The 24855-nt window shown below is 35.3% G+C and overlaps 1 protein-coding gene across 1 annotated transcript in view; it reads right to left on the reverse strand.

Annotated features, from left to right (window-relative positions):
- Positions 1-1716: 1716 nt before the first annotated feature.
- The window catches only part of LOC144451976 (uncharacterized), a 61517-nt gene continuing 38378 nt past the window's right edge, over positions 1717-24855 (reverse strand). Inside the window, exons 33-55 of the mRNA XM_078142922.1 lie at positions 23628-23998; positions 22966-23169; positions 22231-22382; positions 21433-21626; positions 20859-20983; positions 20128-20385; positions 19019-19190; positions 18425-18607; positions 17448-17731; positions 16297-16533; positions 14666-14866; positions 12715-13015; positions 12156-12316; positions 10926-11087; positions 10145-10300; positions 9417-9578; positions 7999-8160; positions 7333-7365; positions 6635-6748; positions 5570-5686; positions 5129-5231; positions 3812-4109; positions 1717-3204 (exon numbers count right to left, since the gene is read on the reverse strand). Coding sequence (XP_077999048.1) covers positions 3827-4109; positions 5129-5231; positions 5570-5686; positions 6635-6748; positions 7333-7365; positions 7999-8160; positions 9417-9578; positions 10145-10300; positions 10926-11087; positions 12156-12316; positions 12715-13015; positions 14666-14866; positions 16297-16533; positions 17448-17731; positions 18425-18607; positions 19019-19190; positions 20128-20385; positions 20859-20983; positions 21433-21626; positions 22231-22382; positions 22966-23169; positions 23628-23998 — 4135 coding nt within the window. The 3' untranslated portion in view covers positions 1717-3204; positions 3812-3826. The remainder of the gene's footprint in view (positions 3205-3811; positions 4110-5128; positions 5232-5569; positions 5687-6634; positions 6749-7332; positions 7366-7998; positions 8161-9416; positions 9579-10144; positions 10301-10925; positions 11088-12155; positions 12317-12714; positions 13016-14665; positions 14867-16296; positions 16534-17447; positions 17732-18424; positions 18608-19018; positions 19191-20127; positions 20386-20858; positions 20984-21432; positions 21627-22230; positions 22383-22965; positions 23170-23627; positions 23999-24855) is intronic.

Below are 24855 nucleotides of genomic sequence, written 5' to 3' on the forward strand. Positions count from 1 at the left end.
ATTTTTTTAACGGTGAAATATCTTCCTATTTCTAATTCAGTGTCTATTATCTGTTATCCCAAGATTATTTACATATGTAAATTCATATCCCCTGAAAGCTCTTGAAAGTTTGAAAGCTCTTGCTATTACCGTCTTTATAGGTTCACCATTATGCATTACACCAACACAGGGATATGGACTCTCCCTTTCCCATTCAAGATTTCCGCCATCGTGGCGCTAGGCCTAAATTTTGAACATCTTTGATGTGGATTTTCGAACTATAGCTATAAGGTTTTCTATATTAGCTGTTCCTTAATGAATACGGTAATTACCGACTCTGGCAATGAACCGGTTGGCGTCAGATTAACGAATGTGTCTTACAGGTCATTGATAATATAGAATAGCAGACATGCATATCTATTTGCAACTGGGGAAATTAGTCCCAATTCATGCTGTCTAATTAGAATCTGCCATTGAATCCTGTAAATAATTACATTTTTGTAACTATTTGTGACATTCTCGGCTTCTTGTATAAATAATACTTAGATGTAAAGATATACCTGCACCTATCTGAGTGTTGATTTTCACAAAGAAAACGTAGGTATTATATTTATTTAGCGTGACTGTTATTAAACTGTTGTTATCGAATTCACACGCAGTATAAAATATTTACACGATGGCGTGCTTGCATCTATTAAAATTGTTTCCTCCCAGTTTCACTTGATGTAAACAGCTCATCAGCACTCCAGACATAAGACCACTTTACAACGTAACATGCTAATACCACTTAAGCCAGCATGAATTATTGCTTATTTTTGACACAATAATAATAAAGACTGTTCGAATCAAACCTGTTCTCTTGGGCATGTAAAATACTTGATTTTCACTTTGGGCATTAAGATGTACTAGTCTCAACACTTTCAAGTAATGTTCTTAGATGTACGAACTTAACATTTCTAATTGTCCCTGCCCAGGTGCAGACATTGATTTTTTTATTACTCTACTCGGCTCTTTACGACAGTATTCAACTCTGCTCAGGGCTTCTGTACTGTAAATATGTTCTCATCGATATTCGTTAAGTCTGTCTATTCTCTAAGCGATGATCAAGCTGATTAAAATCCGATGTAGTGTACAAGTCGCGATTTCGTTTTGGCTGTTACGTTTACTGTTTGTTCTTTTGTGAGCGCTCGTTACATATGACACAATACAAGTTTTCCCGAGCCACACGAAAGCACTGAGTGAATTCACTCAATCAATGAAAATGCGGAATGCACTGAACCATATGGGTACAGTACTTCAGAGCACGCTGTTCAAAAAGAGCAGGAGCACAGCGCGCAGACAACGATGTTATTGTTTGGTGGTTCGCTTTCTTTCAATTTCGAATGTCGAGTGTTATGTTGTAAAACAGATTCTGGTTGGCTACTCGTAAGTACGAAAACATATGGTATTGTGTTAGATGTATGTAATGAGCACTCACAAAAAAAAAACCCCACAATGACAGTAAATGGAACAGCCAAAAAGAAATCACGATGTGTACAGTACTTCGGATTACAACAGAACACTCAACATTCGAAATTCATTGATTTATTCAAGTAGGAAGCCATGATTAACTTGTTTTACAAAATAAATATCCATAATAAATACCAAATCCTCATCCATATGGCCATTTCAAATAATATTGGGCAGTTTTATTGTGCTGTATTGTATTTCTAAATACACGAACACATACACACCTGATTATCTTCTACAAAAACTTTATTTTAATAATGAAATGCTGAATACATTAATAATGTACAGAAATACACTGTAGCCTCTATATAACAAACCAATCTGTGATGTGGTATTCACAGGGAGAAGCATACATTATATAGCTTCAATCAATCATTTTCAAACTGCTGTAATCTTTCCCTCCTCTGTTTGTGTTTACCATGTTAGCAAATTTATTTTGATTGCAGTAAGCTGTTTGAAGTTCAGATCTTCAAATTATTTATTCATGGTGTACTTTGGGTCAAAGGTCAATTTTCCATAATACAATGGAAACTTTATTGAGTGAGAATTTGGTAACAACGACCAAGTACATTCATTACACATGCAATATGTCACCAACTTTCTTAAACCCACAAGTGTCTGTGATGCAGGAGGTTTGCTACACACAGGTTATAGTGCATTAGTACTGGCATAGTTAAAAAGTACAGATCGGGTAATAATAATTCCATATTTACATATGTTATGCTGAGAGATTAGGTTAATATATTTATTAATATAATACTTATTATAAAGAGAAACTGACCCAGTTAAAGGGACATAGTCCACAATTTGACAGTCTTTCATGTTTTATTTCAGTTTTCAAAGGAAACATTCTTAAAAGCCCACATTTCAATTCGTTATTCTAGCAGGGCCCAAATGCTTCAAGACAAAGATTTGAACAGATGTTGAGTTTTTCAAATAAGCCAAACTGTGAACTGTGTACCTTAAATATTAATACTGGTGGTGAATAATTGGAGACCCAAAATTTGACATCATTTCTATGTAATCACAGAATTGACTGGTTTTGATTCTTATGTCAATATACTAGATTGTGTGATACAATACTTTGATGGGATATATAAAATTATTAATATATGCGTAATCCTGTAGTGCACTACGACAAAGTCTACATTTTATGCTTTCAAGTTTATTTGAAGAAAAGTCAATTAATCTCTTTGATGTATGCAAATTTAATCCAAATTCATATAGTGTGGTTTCTTGAGTTAATAACAGGTGTCACTTTGAACATTTCCGGTCGCAAAACGCTAACAAAAACAAAAGAATCACACATTTGGCCTATGAGGGCAGTCTTTCTCCACTCCATTGATTGGTACAAAATGAATGATGAATGTTTCTAAATCTTTAACAAAAAACCATGGAAAAATATAACACTATGTATGTAAAATACTATAAAGCAATCTAAAGTAACTGTAAATCTGAAATCATTGCTTTGTTTTCACAAAATGAAAACAATCGTTTTGTTTATACACAACATTTGAGATGTTTTGTCTATACACATACAAAAACAAGTGATATGTAATTTCGCCAAAAGTTCGAAACTATTAGCATAAATTTCAATAATCGTCAATTCTTAAACCCAGAAAATACAGTTTTATTTAGTATGGCATATGTACATTCTTCCAAATCAGATACTGTGTATTGTCTTCAGAGTTGTCAAGCAGGTCATACGTCAAAGCTCTGAAATAGAAGAAACAAAATTGAATTTCTGTGTTGCAACAAATCACTGGAATAATCTATGGCTACAGGTAAGCAAGCACACTTTATAAGTTCTGAGACTTTGACCAAACATTCAATTTGAGTACATGTAAGACACTAAAATGATGTTGGTTTGGCATTTCAAACATGGAACATTACGTTTTGACAGAAAGATAGACATATTTCAACTCTAGACTAACAATAACAGAGACATTAGAAACACAGTAGGATCCTTTGCCCAATCACACTGAACACTAATAAGCATTGCTACTCTTTTACAGTGCAGTAAAAACGGGCTTCTAATGAACACATTACACATGGACTTGATCATTTTTAATGGCTGCAATTGTTTATTTTCTAACTGATAATAAATATATCAACTAGAATATTTCTACATCCACACTGTGCACAGCACCTATGTAATTGTTTCTTTTGCATTAGAAGTTGTCTGAGGATGTGTAGTAAATGTCATGTTACATGAGTGAAACATCAAACCAACATCATTTGTAAAATCATTTGTGGTATTTAATTTAAAAAATGATAAAATGAGATCTACTTCATGCTACACCCACACACATGTTGGTCTTACCATAGTTCAGGGTATTCATGGAGAAGCGCCTCCAAAACTGACACCACCTGGTCGTGTGACATCAACACTAACATCAGCATTATGTATTGGCAAGTCCTGTCCATTAGCTCCTGAACCAGATGGTCCCTCCTGATCACGTTCATAAGAGTAGTTATAATGATACACATCCTCAGCTGGAGCTGGTTCTGGTTCTGGTCGTTTCTTTGTAGTTATATTATCCGCATACATAGCATTGTCAAACATCATATTAGATTTGTATGGTGGGGGTGACCCAGCTGATTTTTGACCCTTTAGATACCTAAAGATGATTGGTAAATGATTTAATGTGAAGACACTTTATTTTTTAAAATGAAGTACAAACACATGGTATGTGTAGAAATAACATAGTCTTGTTGAATTTGACAAACGAGCCTCAGAGCAGCGAGTGAAACAATGGTATACTATGTTAATAATAATATAAGACTAATGCACAGACAGACAGAAAGAAGTGCTTATCCTCCTCGTTCCCTTGCAACTGAATACTGGGAAACAACTGATCATGACACTTCAATATCACATGTTTGTCGAGGGTGTTTTATCATATGGCAACAAATCAAATTGAAAAGTCTGCTATTACAAGGGTTTCAAAGATATTTGGTGTGCAAGTTAAACGTGCACTACCTACAATTGGGCCATTTTTTTCATCAAGTAACCAAAGATATATTCACTAAAAATTGGTCAATTACTTATAGAAAGACATTAATTAGTGGTCAATATTATTTGCAGGTAGTGTAGTGGCAAATTTGAATCTTGAGCGATAGCTTGGTTTTGAATGTATCGCCATGCTAAAATTGCACTAGTTGTAACTGGGGTATCATTTTTCAATCAGACAACCACAATATATTCATGAAAGTTGTTAACCATTGATTGATGTTATCTATAATCAGTACAGAAACAGGTTGAAATTGTGACTGTTGAGGGCACTGACTTTTGGATATGGACACAAATTTTAATTTGATTTATCGTGTAATATCTACAAAAAATTACTCACAGGTGATGTGATATGGTGTACGATATTATGAGAAAGTTATTGTACCTGGCAAAACAGTTTGAAAAAACATTCCAATTGCAGCAAATGCAGCTTTAATATGGAAAGGAATAATGTTTTACAGGAACCTTGTGGACAATTTGAATATGGATTCTTAGGGAGAAAATGTCTGATTATTTCCTCTATGAATCTCATGGAGTGATTTCCTATATAAAATAAACCTGAGAATTTAAATAGCAATTCTAACAGTAGTATTTGTAAGAATGATTTCAAATTCATAACTGACTTACTTGACGGCAAACAGGTAACCAATTGCAATAAGTACAATGACTACTGCCAATACTCCACCAACCACACCAGCAATTACTCTCTTCTCAGCAATGGTACGCATAACTGGTACAAACAAAAGTACAGAATATGTTTAACCATTATGGAGACATTTCTGTAGGGATATTATTTCAAAACTATGTTTTCGGTTAAAACAGAACTTCTACAAAACAAACATCAATTTAAATGGGAATAGATAAAATAGTGTTAAATAATGATACATATCAAGAGGGAATTATAGTTTTTATACTTGCATCATTTTAAAAAGAAATATAGTAAAATAATGAAATAGATGGAAGACAAAAAGTCAAAGTTGACGAATACTGAATAGGGAAAGAATCATTTCGAAAATATACTGAAGTTACTAGACAGAAAAGGTGCAATGAAAGGTAACAATTACTTACCAGCTCCAAGCGTTTGACATCTATCACCAACATAGGGTGATTGACAAGCACATACCGGGTAGTTCTTATCATTCATACTGCATTCTCCTTCATTGTAACAATAGTCAACGCATTTATCTACAAGTTCAACAACAAAATTGTACATTTTTAGCAGATTTACAAAACGGTAACCCCAACAGTTGTAGTTCATCAGACAAATAATATATCCATGTCAATACAACATAGTATTTAACATTTCCACACAAATATTAAATCTGTACTACCTGTAACTGGAATATTATTTCATCAATTAAACAATAAACAATATATACTGTAGTCACATTGCATGGCAATCTAGAGATCTATATATCTAGAAGTAGTATAGAAATAAGTTGAAATCATGGCTCATTAAGGTGGTGATCCAGAAATCAATTTGATTAGCTATTATAGTATATTCTATAATAGTTACCCTATACTATGTATAAGTTTACAGCTACACAAATATATTTATATACAGGTGATTTCAGTACTGTGCAGGGTTGAATGATATTACGATTCAGTCATTATAATTAACAAAGCAAGCAGTTTCTAAAAAGGTTCCTGTTGCAGCTAGGTTAGCTTTGATATATCAGAAGTTCGAAAGTTTGCAATATCTATAAGTCAAGTCACTCCTGTTAATGAGAATGTTTAAAATATCCACAGACATTAATATATCCAAACTTGCATTCATATGGCCATTAAAATATAAATTTTTTGGCAAAAGTATGATATTTCGTCATGATATTAAAATATTGAAATCCATAAAAAAAAGGTAAGATTATCCATATTTGGCATTACAATATCAGGTTTAATAATTCTATTATAATGTAATCTAATCTGTGATTCATATATATCATATTCCATGAATACACCCCACTTAATAATTACTTAATTTAATAACTTGAGTTGTGACAGTATCTTACAATTCATCATATTTTCTTGTTTTTGTATGTATCGAGTTGATACACTTGTCATATCAAAATTAAAAAAATATGACTGTGAATTTATGCAATGTCTTATGGAGTAGACTCCATAGTATAGGCTTACCTTCATAAGTTTCACACTCTTCACCTGAAAAGCCATCGGCACAATCACATTGTGGGAAACCAGTAGAAGTTAAAGTACACACACCATCATTCTTACAATAGCCAACACATGGATCTAATGGTTTGAAGGTCAATAATTTTATGGTTATTTCAGAATACAGACATGATGATTTCATGTTATTTTTTTTCCACAATTAGACCTAAAATTGTGGTTCCAATTAAGCCCAATTTTAGAATACATGTAGGTGGGGGTAGGTAGATTTTTTTTCTTCTCATGTGTGAGTGTATAGTTCAGGTAGTTATGTTTTCCATTGTTTTCCATATCGTCTCTGTGTTAATGTTTGGTTTCTCCCCATCAAATGTACAACCATTACAGATTGGAAGAACAGCTTTTTAAGTTGATGTCAGTTTCCACATCCACTATTTCTCGCGAGACTTCACAATTTTCTCGATTTAATATATTTTTTCCCGAATAAGAAAAAAAAAGTTTAGGGTCGGCAGTGAAAAACTAGGTTGGTCTGGCAACTGGAACCAAACAATTTTCTTTCTTTTTATACTGACCTGGGATTGAAAATAATCCTCTTAGAAAAATGTGTTATAGTATTATTATAGCATATATTATTATATTCATCATTATAATTCATATATTAATTGATAAGTGTATTAAATTTACAAATAAGAAAAAAAATAAACATTTACCTTCATTACAATATGGAGTTCCTGCTTCGCAATCTATTGAAAAAAATTGAAAATTGTTAATACATTTTAAAGAGAAGTTTTCTTTTATCACAATAAATGTGTGATATGACATGATTTGTTTGTCACCAATAAATGCCTCCATGTCAGTAAGTATCTAAATCTAGTATTAAAGGGACATGGTCTTTAACTTGTAAGTAATTTTCATCATACTAGTAGTCACTGTCAAAACTCCCATTAACTGCCATGATACTGTATTCTCATACTACGTGAATGACATCATTTTTATAAATTAGACAGTTGTATCAATTGATTAAATTACAAGCCGAGCAAGTGGTCTATCTAATGTGGTCCATAATTAGCAAATGATACAGTGTACTTTTACACTTGATATGAATGCTATAAACAATTGTTGTACATACAGAAAACGCTTTACTTTGGTGTTATGGGTTGTATGGATGCTATAAATAATTGTGGTACATACAGAAAATGCTCTACTTTGGTGTTGTGGGTTGTATGGATGCTATAAATAATTGTGGTACATACAGAAAATGCTTTGCTTTGGTGTTATGGGTTGTAATCTATCAATATTTATTCATACCATATATCATATCATATCATATCATATCATATCATATCATATCATATCATATCATATCATATCATTACCTATGCACTGTTCGACTCTATAGGCTGCTTCAGACAAAGTTGTTGTCAATGGTGGACACCTGTTACACATCTTCTGACCAAGACGAGATTGATATTCACCACGCGGACATGGCTCACACTGATTGGTAAGTTCATCCTTGTAGCTACCAGATATACATTCCACTGTTAAAGAAATGCAAATTAGTACATACAGATGGGTATCAATAAGAGGACAGTCTGTTACTGTATAGGCTTTCATGGTTACTTTTGATTCAAATATCTTGCAATAGAAAATGCGTTTATGGTAAACTAAGACAGGCACAAAGTTAAAGTGCTGTCGTTTCATGTGGTAGATTACGCATTGCAGTGGGTGATAGCAATGTCTTGGTTATGTAGAAAAGGTCCCCTTGTAATCAAGATAGTGTAAATATTGAATGTGTTCACTTGCTATCAGAAATGCCACCCTACTGCCAGTGTAATTATACCAACATCCCTTTACAGTTTATGTCAACATGTTGCAATAATAGTCTTAGTGCGGTGTCTATATTATGTAAGTATCTCGATAGGAGATCTGAACATAACATTGAATCATGTGTATAGTATTACTGGTGCAGCTCTGGCTGGAAATTTGTACGGGATGTGAACATCATGACATTACGTCTTTATCAGATAGTTTTTGGGTCCAATAAATTTGAGAATTACTAAAACTATTTTCTTGCTTTCCACAGCTCTTGGTATGTATTTCATAACCACACTAGCCAACTGTGTTGACTGCACCAAACACTTGTATCATCAAATCGTTCACTTAGTTTGCCTGTTATGCACATAATCTGATGTTCCAGATGTCTTGGTTACTAGTCATAATAACATATGTTCAGTTATCCAAATAATGTTACATAACATAACCCCATGACATACAAGTGCAAGTGTGGAACACTCAGGGTATTTGCATGAATGCTTGCAGCATTCTATGTAGCTGTACTTTCTCAGACATATAGCGAGTGAAAGTGCAGCAGAAAACTCAGGCACAAGTGGCAATACCCCCTGAGTGCCCACACTGGAACTCACACGGAATGGCATTCTGTTATTATTACATATGTTTACCTGAAACAGCAAATTACCATAAAAGTGATACTGTGCAATCACACACTTTCACATACATTTGTACCACTACAAGTAGTCTGTGCATGTGCCTACACATGTGCAAGTAATCTCTGGTACATATATAATAATTCTTCATGTAAAACAAATAATACAGAAAAAATATTCAGATGTGGGTGGACAGTGTCCTTTTACATAATATCTTTTGAAAATGCCTGCTCGGGTATAGAATCAGTGGAAGAATTAAGCTATATACATGTATGTAATAATTTACTTCTTTAAAATTAATTCTAAAATTATTTAAACTGTGGTGCAAGTTTGAGAAATGACTAACTTACCAACATTACACGCTGCATTATTTGTAGCTCCAACATCTGCAGTTGAGTAACCATATGGACAGCGTCTACAAGACGTTTCACCATCTTGACCATAAGTACCTTTTGGACAGGGTTCACAGTTTCCACTTACTCCAAGCTGTTGTCCAGCATCTTGGCATTTCACTTTTTTTTTTAAAAACACACACAAAAATTCAGTAACTCAAAAGTCAAGAATTTATCATTGCTACATGTATTTGGACAAGTATTGTCTCTTGGAAGGTGAAGATTAATTGTTATTCTTATACATTACCCTATGTACAATCTTCTGAATAATGTGTTCCTGCTATACACACATTATTTTTCTTAATTTCTTTATTGTTAGATTAAATTTGAATCAGGAGTGAAACAAGCTGTTGTTTTTTACCAGTTTCCCTGACCATCTAAATTTTTAAAATTCTCTCCAAAATACACCATCTGAAAATGTGCTCCTGTTCCTTTTGAAATATTGAAAGCAATTTCAGGGTCTTCGACTTTTTTCAAGAAAATTACCTTCCAGATTAATTTTGGAAATTAATGGTTTTCCAGAAAACGTCTGTTTTTTACATTTTAAAGCAAAGCAAGAATTAAACGCAGAATGTATATGTTCTAATATTACTTAATCTTTATATTCATCTTTAGTTTGTTGAAATTGATCAACATGCATTAAATATTGTACACAGTCAAATATTTATTCCCTAAAGTTCAATTACCTTCACAGTCATCGATAGATGTGGAACCAGCATTGGCGGTTGATTGCCCACTTGGACAGGGCTTGCATGTAAATTTACCGGCTTCGTCTTGGTAGAAACCATGTTCGCATGGTAGACAACGTCCATTTTCATTGTAATTACCAGGATCACAACTGACTGGAATTCAAAAAGATATGCAAGTTAAATTCTGTACTGACTTTTTTATTAAAGTTGTCATACGGATGAGGATTGGGTATTTATTTTTAATTTTTAATTTATAAAATAATTTTATCACGGCTTCCTACTTGAAAAATCAATGTGAAACAACATATGCCAAGTCTTCTTTGTAACTCAATAAATGGCAAAAGATTAGTAAATATGTAAATGCAAACTTGGTCAATATTGTTTCTACACCAGGGCATTGCACAGTGGCAACCATGATATCAAATTTTCACTATTTGGACCAATAAGGATTGTCCTTATCATACTAAATTAATTAATTAAACCCTTTAAGATGACATATATTTTTCATGCAAAAGACTCCCTAGGTCAATGACTTTTTCCACTACAGAGTAGGATCTTACCTACTCTACAAATTATCAACTTCAACTTGAAAGGAATAATAAAACATTCAATCAACCCTATTTTTTCCTTTATCCAAGCATTACATATATATTGTCAAATGAATATTAATCTATCCACATATGAGGTGAAGAGGTGAAAGTTTGGGCTTATGCAAAGAAGGGACTGTCTGAATGTATGCAGACATTTCATTGTAAAGGTTAAACGTTGTATTACTTACCAACACACATTCCTGCCGATGTAGATCCCAGTCCAGCAGTGGTCTTCTGTTCACCACATGAAGTACAATCAGCTTGCCCTTCAAGCTCCTGGTAGGTACCTTTAAGACATTTCTCACACACATTTGTTGTGGTGTTGTGGAATTCACCTTCTGGACAGCTGACTGAGTAACAAAAAAAATAAATATACATATAACTCACAAAGAAATTACAAAAACTATTCATTTTACATAATTTTAAAAGTGGCTTGGGTCTATATCATGTGTATTTGCTAAGAGCGGTAAGTAGGTAAAATCTACCAGGTTCCTGTGTCATTTTACCTGGGTTCCCAAACAAATTCCCCTAGGGAAATACTGCCATTTTTACCCCTTTCTCGTAATGGGATTCCCCAACCTTAGCGAAACACTGATCATACACTGTGATCAAGTGACAGTAGGTGTGTCATATAACTGTATACAGGATCAGGAAAAAAAGATGACTTCAAAATCCACACTATTTTCCGAATATGTACACAAATATACAACTGAATGAGTTTCAAAAGAAGGTTTCATTGAGCAATTTCTAGTTGTTTATTGAGTCTTAGTTTGTGAATTAGCTTTAAATGACCAAAATACAACAAATATGTCAAGGGAGGGAGGGAAGAGGAGATAACTGTTTAAAATTTGGGGTTGTCGGTGGCCACCACTTGCCTCTTACCACTGTGGTCGGGGTTCGAACCCATTCAGAGTTTGATTAAATTTACCACACTGTAAAGTGTAAGTAAGAAGAGTGTTGTTCAGTTTGACTCTACCGAACAACCCAGGTTTTCCCCGGGTACTCAGTTTCCTCCTGCATTAACATTGCACCCATGAGGGATGGCCCTCATGCCTCACTGGACTTCTTGGGAGACAAGTGTTTATATACTTAGAGAACTATCCCGTATAAATAAAAGATTGTTATTATTATTAAGATTATTTTTATTATGAAATTTGTTTGTATATGGTCTTTTGATTCAGTATATCCAAAATTACAGTATTGTGCTTTAAATGGTTTACTTTGAAACTGCTTGAAGCCTACGATAGACAGTGCAAACAAACTGATGCCCTCTGCAAATTTCACCTATGATCGACAGTGCAAACAAACTGATAACCTCTGCAAATTTCACCAATGATAGACAATGTGAATATTAAGAATGATACCCTCCACAAAATTCATCTATATACTGTAGACAGTTAGAGCACACCAATACTTACTGCATTTTTCACCATTCAGTATTTGACCATCTGGGCAGGACAATGTAGTTGTTGTTTCTATACTGCTTGGATCAGCTGTAGCATCTTCAGTACTCAAATCACCATTGAAAATAGCGTCCTCTAGTATATCATCAATGCTGCGTCCATCATCAGCAGTTGTACTATTAGAGATATAAAACAAAGTAAAAAAAAATAAAATTGACATCGCGAATACAGTAACATGGTGAATCAAGAGTATTTTCAAAATTCAAAATGAAACCTCTTTTTTCCTCTTAAATTTAGAATTATCACAAAAACACACAGCTAGCTTATCCATAAATTCTTAAATACCTGAGCCTTGGAAGTGTACAGTTCTTTATATCGTATTGGAAATGGATACTTTATGAAATGATTGAATATATTTCTGTAGAATTTCATGTCCTGCTGATAAATCATTACATTATAGTTCTCATAACAACAATAACTTTTAGTGTAATTAAGTTGTATTACAGATACAGAATTGGATTGTAATGTCACATCACATTGAGGTGTAGAATAGAGGGAAAAAATAATATGGTACCTGGCGTTGAATGTAAATCCCAGTGTAGCTTGCTCACCAGCTTCACGCTTTTTCCTAACATCATCATCACCACCATCATCATCACCATCATCTGTTTCATCACATGTAATAGCAGTCCTTTCAAAGGTGCACTCAGCACCACCACAGATACCAAAGAGAGAGTTGATGTAGTTCATTCTTTCTATGAAGGCTTCACGTAATAGGCTGTTAGGTTCACGTTCTCCATAGGGGTCATCTGGGTCACAGTCAGCTACAGTGTACGCCACTGAACCTTCACATTGTGCATGAGCTGGATCAGTTTCTATATTTTGAAATTATACCGATACACACATAAATATGATCAAAACAATGAAAAGAAATGTACACAAAGGACATAGTTTTTGAGTAAGTATTACAAATTTTGGAAATATACATGTTGAAGTCAATAATTAAAAATTGAATTGGAATCTGAATTGGACTTAGACATTACTTGACTAGAAAATCACATGAATACTTCTAGCCATGCAAACCTAGGGTTTCTTGAAATAAACTTGCGTTATTATGTATTCCAATTCAACTTAGTTTTATTACAATATCATCGCCTTACTCTGTACAGAACACCTTCACTAACAACACAAAGAATATACCAAAGAATATACCACAAAATAAACACATGAGACATAAAATACCAACACTGCACTGAACAAAGACAACAGGGTGATGTCATAACTCAAGTGACATCACCCACATATCATTAGTTTCTATAAGAATTCATATGATTACAATTCTGCCATCCTATCCCAGTGTACATTGTAGTCATAAAGATTACTCGCGTTCTTTCTTTTGCTCTGGGGCAACTTTTTCTAAAGCTCTGCCAGACAACTGTCTTTCACACCAAAAGTTAAATCTGAAGTGGGCCTTAAAATATGCAACTTTCATGCATATTATTCTTTAAATAATAATATTTATGAAATTGATTTTAAATTAATTTTTCAACCAATTAGAAAATGAGGTGTTGAAGATGTTATTATAGAATTAATTGCAGATAAGAATTTTGCTACCACTGGGTTGTCTTTCTGCAAACTCGGTAAAACTGACATGTTGGTGTGAATTCATTTTTAAAACTTGCACTAGCTGTAACTGGAATATACTCTTTTGATCAGACAACCAGCTGTATATTCACTGAATTGTTACCAAAAGTTAGACAATGTACATGTAGAAAAAAGGTGCCCTCTAATGATAGCCAAATTTTGTTGTTGTGCTTCAGTATGATAAAAAGTAACAAAATATTTCCTAAAATATGTTTTAATTACAGTGAGTGCATACATCTTTCTGTGTGTCACCATGGAATGAGTTTGTTGAAATGAATATTCACCTTAGCAATATCATAATAACAGGTGGTTCTGTATTCATATTCATATTCATACATTCATTAGCCAATCAGATTACATCTTTGAATAAGACTATAATGTTAGCAGTTACAAAGTTCTGTAGTAAACTCAACAGCAATTGGCATACACCTATCAGGAGTCTTTGTTCTCATTTCTAAGTAGCCAATAATAATAATAATAATGTTCGGTTTTTATATAGCGCTTTCCCACACCATGCTCAAAGCGCTTTACAATTATTACCCCTGGCTCGGATCAGAACGGCACAACGGCCCTTTAGTCTTCCTCAACTCCCCGGGGAGCATACAATCCATTGCATTGCAGCCATTTAAGCGCATAGGATTAAAGCCTTCACATTGCAACCTACATCCTACCAGGTCCCCAATTATACAGCTGGGTTGACTGAAGCACAGTCGTGGTTCAAATCTTGCCCAAGGACTTTAGCCACTCAGAAACAAACAGCAGGCAGCGACAGGGCTCGAACCTGCAACCTGTAGATTCCAAGCCAGTCACGCTAACCATTCACCCATCATGACTCCAATCAGATTAAATCTTTGAAATGTCAGCAATAAGACATCACTTACGTGCACATCCAGGGAAAGTGAATGGATCATCAGGATTGCTGAGATCCCATACACCCTCATTTCCGCATACATAGTATGGAGCTGGTAGTTCAGTGAACTCGTAGCCAACGTTACATCCAATGTTACAGAAATATCCTGAAGTCCATGCATCACATGTCTTACTACCTTTGACAGGAGAGGATGGAATTTCACAGTCGTATGCTGAAAGTATAAACACAAAGTGTCGTCACTTGTCTCAGTCAGACCTTCTCAGATACTTACACAGAGTAATTTACTGGTATACATTGTACTGTTATAGAAACAAAGCGCTCATTGCTTCATGCTCAAAAATACATTTCTAAGATAACCTTTCTCAAATATCTACTGTACAATACAGTAGTTAACAAAGTGCTGTATAGAAAACAAAATGTTTATAGCCTCATGCCCAAATACTTTGCTGAACTCATGCTATGAAAAACTGTATATACATGTACTGTCTATGTTCAAGTTATGAACTTACATTCAAAGCTCAAAATCCTACGGTGATCAGTTTTTCACTTGTGCTGATCAGATGCAACTATTCAGACAAATTACATGCTGCTATCTGTACTGTTCAAAGTATCACATGACATTAGGACGAGACTGAAGACCTAGTATTTTTTGAAAGCTTATTCATAACTTTATTATCTGTAAAGTGCCAATGAGCAATTACCAATAGATAATAAAAATGTCTATACTAATATCACATCATATCACACCACATCACATCATATATCACATCACATCATACATATTTCATATATCATATCACATCACATCATATATCACATATCACAAAACACCACATCATATATCACACCACACAACACCACATCAAATCATATCACACCACACCACACCACACCACATCACATCACATATCACAAAACACCACATCATATATCACACCACACAACACCACATCAAATAATATCACACCACACCACACCACATCACATATCACAAAACACCACATCATATATCACATATATCACACCGCACCACACCACACCATATCATACATATTGTATATCACATCATACATATTTCATATCATATCACACCACATCACATCATATACATTTGTATCATGCCACATCACATCATATATCATATATCACATCACACCACATCACATCATATATCACATCACATCACACCACCCCACATCACATCACACCACATCACATCACATCACAAAACACATCATATATCACACCACATCATATCATATCACACCACATATCACATCATATTACACCATGCCACATCATATATCACACCACATCATATATCACAAACACCATATCATGTGATACATCACATATACATTGTACATCACATGCACACCACGCCACACCACACCACACCACACCACACCACACCACACCAAACCACACAGATAATTATTCAGAAATTTAATCTGGGTTTTTAGCACCAAGAGTGCGTGGCACACATTAGTACAACACTCAAATCATTGTATCTATTCAAATTTCACAAAACGAATTGATTATGTACAAAGACACTTGACCTCTATCAAAATCACATCATACAGATGTGACTGTATAACAAATTGCATAACATAAAATTATGGGATAGTTCGAAATACTTACGTATTATATAGAGAATAAAAGAGCATGAAGCACAGTTGTCCTGGGCATCACAAGCTATACACGTCACAAAGTATGTACCCCAGGCCTGAGTTGTACCAGGTGCAATAGTACAGTCTAAGCTAACCACTCCAACATTGTCACCACTCTCTGGTTCTTCATAGTCAGCCACAACTAAACGGTTAGATGGATCCACTATTCTCACAACTTCGGGACACTGAAGGTATGGTGGTTCCCTGTCTGTAGACGAAATGATAAAATGTACACACTGTATGGAAAATGATAAAATTGCATATTAACTAAAACACAAACTTCCAAAGAATAACCTGAACAAGTCTTCATAGATGTGAATAAACATTTAATAAAAAATAGTCATCTTTATTTTAGTCGTGTCTACTTTAAAAGCTGGTGAAATAACCGTGATTATACCATACATGTACTCAAGCCAAGTTATTATCCTTGAACAGAAAATATGGATTATACATGTATACCCTGGTCTGTGTCTACATCACTGGTATTGTGGTGTCCTAAATATGGGTTTTAATGTTCCAAATTACTATTAATTTTCTCGATTTTTCATAAATTATACTTAGGGAGGAGGCATAATATTTTCCCATAATATTTTTCTTCATTCAGCAAGGGTTTTCACTACTCGTCTATCGACTCATAGTGACAAGGTCCACTTAAGTCACTCATATTTTCTTCAACTGAACGAAGAAAAATATTGGGGAATAACATCACAATGCAAATCCATCTTTCATATTATCGTTCTGACAAACTGTGTAAATCAGTTCATTTGCCTGTATTCATTGTCTTGGTTCATGTTATCAAGCTGACATGTTACTTTGTATGTTCCCAAACCAAATCTGAGTTCTGTTGATCATCTTAGACACCATCAAACTTGATCACGCATCAAAACAGTTGGTGATCATGCTTAATCTGTTTCAATCTCTTTGGAACAATCTCTAACTTAATAGTATTACTATACACCATTCACCACACCTGTCTGTTTTCTCATTTTAAAAACACTACTTTTTAAATCAGCTTTTATCAAAAACTTTCAATTGAACTTCACATATATTCCAAGCTTCTTTGATCATGTTTTATTATTAAAAGTGATGTTCTATTAATATATTATTGCTATCACTACATACCTTCCTCACAAGCACAGCCTCTGTAGATGTGTTCTGCAGGACAATTGCTGCCACCACATATGGACGGTTGGATTACATACACACATCCATACTGATAATACTGGCAATATATCCACCCAACAATGTCGCCCACATCTTCTCTCTCAGTGCAGTCGCCTGCAGCTATTTCAGCAATCTCCTCAGCACTGTATTCAGTGCTGTACATATTAAACTGACTAATTTCACCATGGAAGGCATCGCTATCATCATCTGATTGATATGCACGTCCCAACATGATCTTCACCCTGTATTATTAGACATGCAAAATATCATTTTTGAATCTGAAAAATATCATCAATAAATTTGTACTTAAAGTAGGCATGGCCAGTGTGACTAACATGTACAAATGGAGACTCATCAGCCAATCACTAAACCAATGTCATACACCAAGGATTTATCAAATTATTAGCCGTACCCATCAGCGATAAGAAAAAAACCCGAAAATGCTACGATACAGGCATGGAAAAGAATGCAGGACACAAAGATGATTGAGCTTTTGTTCTACTCTGTCAAGTGTATATCCATGTGTTTGCTCCTTGACCTAGGTCCAGTTCACAAAAAAAGTAGCAGTAGTCCAACAGTGTACCAATATTCACAATGACTTGATTAACTATAATTCAGGCTTTTTGATCATTATACAATGTCGATGATGCCCCAAATAAGCATTAATTACATGTATGTGTAAAATAACTATCACTGTCTGTCAGTACTGGGTTTGTTAATTGTCAAAAAATACCTGGTTAATAGCCAACCAATAACAAACTCACACTACAGACATTTATAGGTACTCAGTAACAATTTTTTGTTTGTTATCGGATCCCTGGGTGAGGAATATTACCGGTTTTGGTCAACACACAGGTTATGAGATTTAGACATTGCAAACATTAACACTTACTGGAGGTTAACAGGTGACCAGAAGTTTGTTAATAAATACTTACCACTGTGGTGTGGTTTGTCCATTCTTGACATTAGCTCTACCAGGTGCAGCTTCACCATCGATATACCACTTGGCATCTCCACTCTCAGAATTCCAAGTGAATGCAACATGATGCCATAAGGTGTCCTGAATGCCATCAAATGGCTGACCATTAGGCAATTCCTGGGCAACTGAGTAGTCACTCCTAATGTGATATAAAAAAAAACACACCGTCCAGTAACATCAAAATAGCAATTTGTCAGTTGAGATGTCTACTGACTAGAAAGCAATGCTGTATAGCACAAAACAGCAGTGTCAAACCAAATAACAAAGGCCCTGGGCTATAAATGAGTTACATATTATTAACTACAAGTCTTGTACCTGCAATAGCTTTTTACATTATGCTAGAGGGTCAAAATAGAACAAGAAGGTCGACTTATAATTATTCACTAGTAAAGTATGTGAAGCACATGGAGTGGAAGTTACGGTGTCCAGACTGTGTCGACCAAGAAATTGAATGTTTATAATTTTTATGATGCGCCTAGGCAGTAATATTCTATTTAAGGTAACTAAACTTTGTCTAAATAGAGAGTTGACAGAGAGAATGGATACTTACATGTCAAAGCTATCTGACTCAATTATTTGGAACGGTGTGCCTCCTTCATCTGAACAAGCATATCGGATCCACAGCATAAAGGTGTATGCAGTAACACTGTATGGAAGGGGAGGTGATTGAGCAGATGCCATGTCATCTTTGCAGAAATACAGATCAAAGTTTGGTGCCTTTCCTAGAACAAATGGTTAGTATACAGTTAATCATCTCTTCATGTGATACTGAAAGACATTCTGGAAACCTGGTATTATGCATGTAGATAGGACATACTGCAAGTGACATCTGTGCAAAAGATACTTAAGACACACTGCTGATACCATACTATGGAACATCCTGCCCACACTACACAATAGGACATCCTGTCCACATCATAACATAGGACACCCTGCCCACACTATACTATAGGACATCCTGCCCACATCATACCATAGGACATCCTGCCCACACTACACTGTAGGACATCCTGTCCACATCATAACATAGGACACCCTGCCCACACTACACTATAGGACACCCTGCCTACACCACACTACGGGACATCCTGCTGACACCATACTGTAGGACATCCTGCCCACACTACACTATAGGACATCCTGCCCACACTACACTATATGATGCCCTGTCTACACCACACTACAGGACATCCTGCCGACACCACACTACAGGACATCCTGCCGACACCATACTATAGGACATCCTGTCCGTATCATAACATAGGACACCCTGCCCACACTACACTATAGGACACCCTGCCTACACCACACTACAGGACATCCTGCTGACACCATACTATAGGACATCCTGCCCACACTACACTATAGGACATCCTGCCCACATCATACCATATGGCATCCTGCCCACACTACACTATAGGACATCCTGCCCATACTACACTATAGTATATCCTGCCCATGCCATACTTCGGACACCCTGTTCACACCATACTCCAGGTATAGTATGGAGTATACTGTTCACATCATACTTCAGAACATATTTTAGATATCTAACACACACAAAATTGTAGGGTGTCATAAGCCTTCCAAATATTTCATTTTACTCTAGGTTGGATACACAAATTGACATACAAATGTACATTACAGATAAATACTTACTCTTATTGCAATTGGGACCTTCATATATAGGTGTACATTCACAATGATAGCCATTGATTTCATCTACACATGTACCATCATTCTCACATGGATCACTCTCACATTCATCTATATCTTCATCACAGTGTATTCCAGTGTATCCTGGTGGACAATCACAGAAGTATCCACCATATGTATTCTCACATGTGGCACCATTTTCACATGGATCATCTTCCATACATTCATTTATATCTTCACCACATGTTGGTCCAGTGAAACCTAGTAGTGAAATTTAAAATATACATAGCAGTCAGTCTCGGGTACAAAAAAGAAGTTTTACATGCTAGCTTACCATCCTTTTACAAGGCAATAATTATTTTTTCAAATATTTGAAATTTATTTTTAAATTGACAAAGAGGAAATAGTAATATGTCAACTTAAATTGTTTCACTAAATGATAGTGTATTACATGATATTATGTTTCTCCTTCACCTCAATATAAATAATAATGCACAACATTCAGTTGGTACACATCTTAAGCTTTTTTATCACATATGTAAATCTTTATATTCATCCATACCAAGACCTTGCAAACAATTGGCAACACAAAGACATGCTCTTGTTTGTTATACACTCTTGGGTAGTGGAATTAATGAACACGCTTTACTTCCAGTACAATTTTGCATGCTCAATTCAAGCTCATTGCTTTTGACATGTAACTTAATTCCCTGCAATGTGTACATTCCACTTACCTGGGGGACATTCACAGGTAAATTCATTGTGTCCATCAATACATGTTGCATCATTCTCACAGGGTTCACCAAGACAGTCATCAATATCTTCATCACAGTCTCTACCTGTCCATCCAGGAGTACAACTAGCCAAAAACATGGAAATAACAATGATTAGGAAATTATCCAGTTAATCAGCATACATTCCTTATTATATACACATTTAAATACCAGGTCTTGTAATAAGGCCTGGGATCTGCACTTTGCGGGTTTGCCAATAAAGCTGAAAGGTGATGGATACATCTGGCTCTGTGGTTACCTCCAGTTGCATTTTAAGTAAGCAGGTAATAGCCCAAGGATTTAGTAGACAGACTATGACCTAGCCATTTACATGTACAAACCAACCATTAACCAACAAACAAATATACATACATACATACATACATACATACATACATACATACATATTACATATTACATATTACATTGTCATACATACATACATACATACATACATACAGACACAGGCAGACTTTCACACACACACACACACACACAATGCAATACAACATTATCGGCAGTAAGAAGTACTTACACACATTCATAGTCACCAATCAGTTGATTACATGTACCATCGTTCTGACATGGTGATGGATCACAATGATCTTCTAAATCTTCACAGTGTTCACCAACAAAACCAGGTGCACATTCACACTCGTAATCATTGACAAGATCAACACATGTGGCACCATTCTGGCATGGTTCAGTCACACAATCATCCATATCAATCTACAAAATACAAAATATGACAAAACAGTCCAACATTGGCTTACACAATGTCTTTTTGTTTTTATTGAAAAGCTTCCTAGATGTTTTTCTCTTAGAATGGAACTGGACAATTGTGCTCAAAGGGCACATTTGAAAAAAATGCTGAGAATGTATGTATGTATGTATGTATGTATGTATGCATGTATGCATGCATGCATGCATGCATGCATGCATGTATGCATGTATGCATGTATGTATGTATGTATGTATGTATGTATGTATGTATGTATGTATGTATGCATGCATGTATGCATGCATGCACACACGCACGCACACACGTAGGTAGGTAGGTAGGTAGGTAGGTAGGTATGTATGTATGTATGTATGTATGTATGTATGTATGTATGTGTGTGTGTGTGTGTGTGCATGTATGTATGTATGTATGTATGTATGTATGTATGTATGTATGTATGTATGTATGTATGTATGTATGTATGTATGTATGTATGTATGTATGTATGTATGTATGTAGGTATGTAGGTATGTAAGAGGTATATATGTTTTAGGTATGTATATAGTACGTACGTACGTACGTACGTAAGTAAGTTCATCAAATAACACTCACTTCACATCTTCTGCCAGTAAATCCTGGTGGACATGTACAAGTATATTTATCACACCAACATGGACCTGGGTTTTCTACCACTTCACAAGTACCACCATTCTGACACTCATTGGGATCACATGGATCCACTATCTCTTCCTCACAGTGTTCTCCTAAAAGTATAGGCAAGATAGTTGCAGTGATAAGATGCTGTCGGTTCTCTTACTCTCAAAAAGGAAAAGACTGGGATTGAAGTCCATAAAAACACACACTTCATGGAATAAATTATACTGTCAACTCTCAAAACCTGTACTGTGTACTTGTACTGGTGGATGACATCTGTCATCATTTTCATTCTAACATAACCATTTACCGGTATATCTAACATATACACACAGGATTATTAGACTTACAACTTGTGTGATGGCTTTCTTTATGCTTATCTGTATATCTACCAGCCTATCTCTCAGTCTACTTGTCCCGTCTGTTTATTGTCTGTCTGTCTGTCTTTCAGATGGTCTTCTGTCTATCTGCCTGCCTGCCTGTATCTGTCTATCTATTTGTCTGTCTCTGTGTTTGCTAGCCCATGAAGATGCCTGTCATGTAACTGCCTATTTTTTCTTTTCTTTGTCTGTCGATCTGGCTGTCTATCCATCTGTCTGTCTGTCTGTCTGTCTGTCTGTCTGTCTGTCTGTGTTTCTGTCTGTCTGCTTGTCTCATATATGGTTCTGGCTGGATTTACATGGCATGTCTTACCTTTAAATCCATCTGCACATATACATTCATAATCATTCTCCAGATCTCTGCAAGTTCCACCGTTTTCACAGACGACACCTTCACAGTCATCATCATTAATCTGACAGAATCTGCCAGTGAATCCCGGAGGACACTCACAGACAAACTTGCTAATACCATCATTACATGTACCACCATTCTGACAGGGATCAGGATCACAGTTATCTGAAGAAGGGAAAACCGTTAATAAAATGGTTAATTTCGGTGGAAAAATATCACAGTAACCAATATTATATCAATTATATAGAAAACAAAATCTATCACATTTCCCTTTTAAATGCTAGATATTGCTGTAATTTTAAGTTGAACAAAGGGTATCATGTCATCTTGTAAATCCTGAGTACCCTCTTAAAAATCAGAAAATCATAATCCAGAACACTTCATTTCATGCACATCAAAACAGCCACAAGATGCAAATTCTCCCTCACTATCTGACAAGTGCTCAGAAGTTGTCTATAGTCTCTGAGCCCGCTTGAGAAAAACATGTAAGGAGAACTAACATTTCCTCATACTCACGTCTAGAGAAAAATCAAATCGATGATCGATGATGATTAACATTCCTTCATCCTGGCATGACACGATAAGACAACTTTTACGACATGTAAGATGTACAATCAACTTACCAATTGGTGATTCACACAACATTCCTGTGTAGTCAGGCATACAGTAGCATACAAAGCCTCCAAAGGGAAGACGAACGCACAGACCATCATTTTGACAGGGATCACTGTCGCAATAGTTGATTTCCTCCTCACAGAATTCACCCATATAGCCATCAGGACATTCACACACAAATCCTTCTGAGTTGTCAGCTGGTTTACATGTACCGCCATTGCTGCAGGGGTTACGACGACAAGGGTTGTGAGGGATCTCACAATAATCACCACAATAACCTGGTGGACATATACAGAAATAGGAGTAGTCTGTTTCTAGACATGTTCCACCATTCAAACATGGGTCACTGCTACAGCTGTTCTCTTCTTCACATTGTGGACTGGAAGACAATGAACAGATAAATTTTATTCATTTTTTATAAATAAAACTGTCATGATTTATTTATTTAGCATTCCAAAAATTATTTATATTCAAACCCTCAATTGAAACTGAAACCCTTTTTAAATGTTTAATTAAGTTTCAAAATGATATTGAAGCAATAATAATAATAATTAATAATGTTTCCCACCCTGTGCTCAAAGCGCTTTTTTTAAAATTTACAATTACCCCTGGGATGGATCTATAGCGGCACAACGGCCCTCCATACTCATCTCCTTGGGGAGCATACAATCCATAGCAGCCTTTATAAGCACATAGGATTAAAGCATTCACATTGCAACCTCTCTCCTATACCAGGTCCCCAATTATACAGCTGGTTTGAATGAGGCACAGTCGTGGTTCAAATCTTGCCCAAGGACTTCAGCCATTCAGAAACAAATGGAAGCAATGGGGCTCGAACCTGCAACCTGCAGATTCCAAGCCGACCACTCTAACCATTCGCAAAAAAATGCACTGAATGCACTATGCAATGAATCCATGTTCAAAAGATCTATCTGCAACCAATGTTTATGTTAATAAGTTTTTAAATGAATGATTTCTAGCATTTATTTTTTATTTTTTATTCAATTTTTGAAACAATGTTATCACGGCTTCCTACTTGAAACATCAAAATGAAACAACATAGTCCAAGTCTGTGTTTGTAACTCAAGAAATGGCAAAAGATTAATAAATGTTTGTTATTGTTTTAGTTTTTCGCAATGTATTGAGCTACAAACACGGACTTCTTATATGTTGTTTCATATAGATTTTTCAAGTAGGAATTTCAAGCCATGATAAAATTGTTTTCTAAATTAAAAA

The sequence above is a fragment of the Glandiceps talaboti genome, chromosome 22 (assembly GCF_964340395.1).
Source record: "Glandiceps talaboti chromosome 22, keGlaTala1.1, whole genome shotgun sequence".
NCBI lineage: Eukaryota > Metazoa > Hemichordata > Enteropneusta > Spengelidae > Glandiceps > Glandiceps talaboti.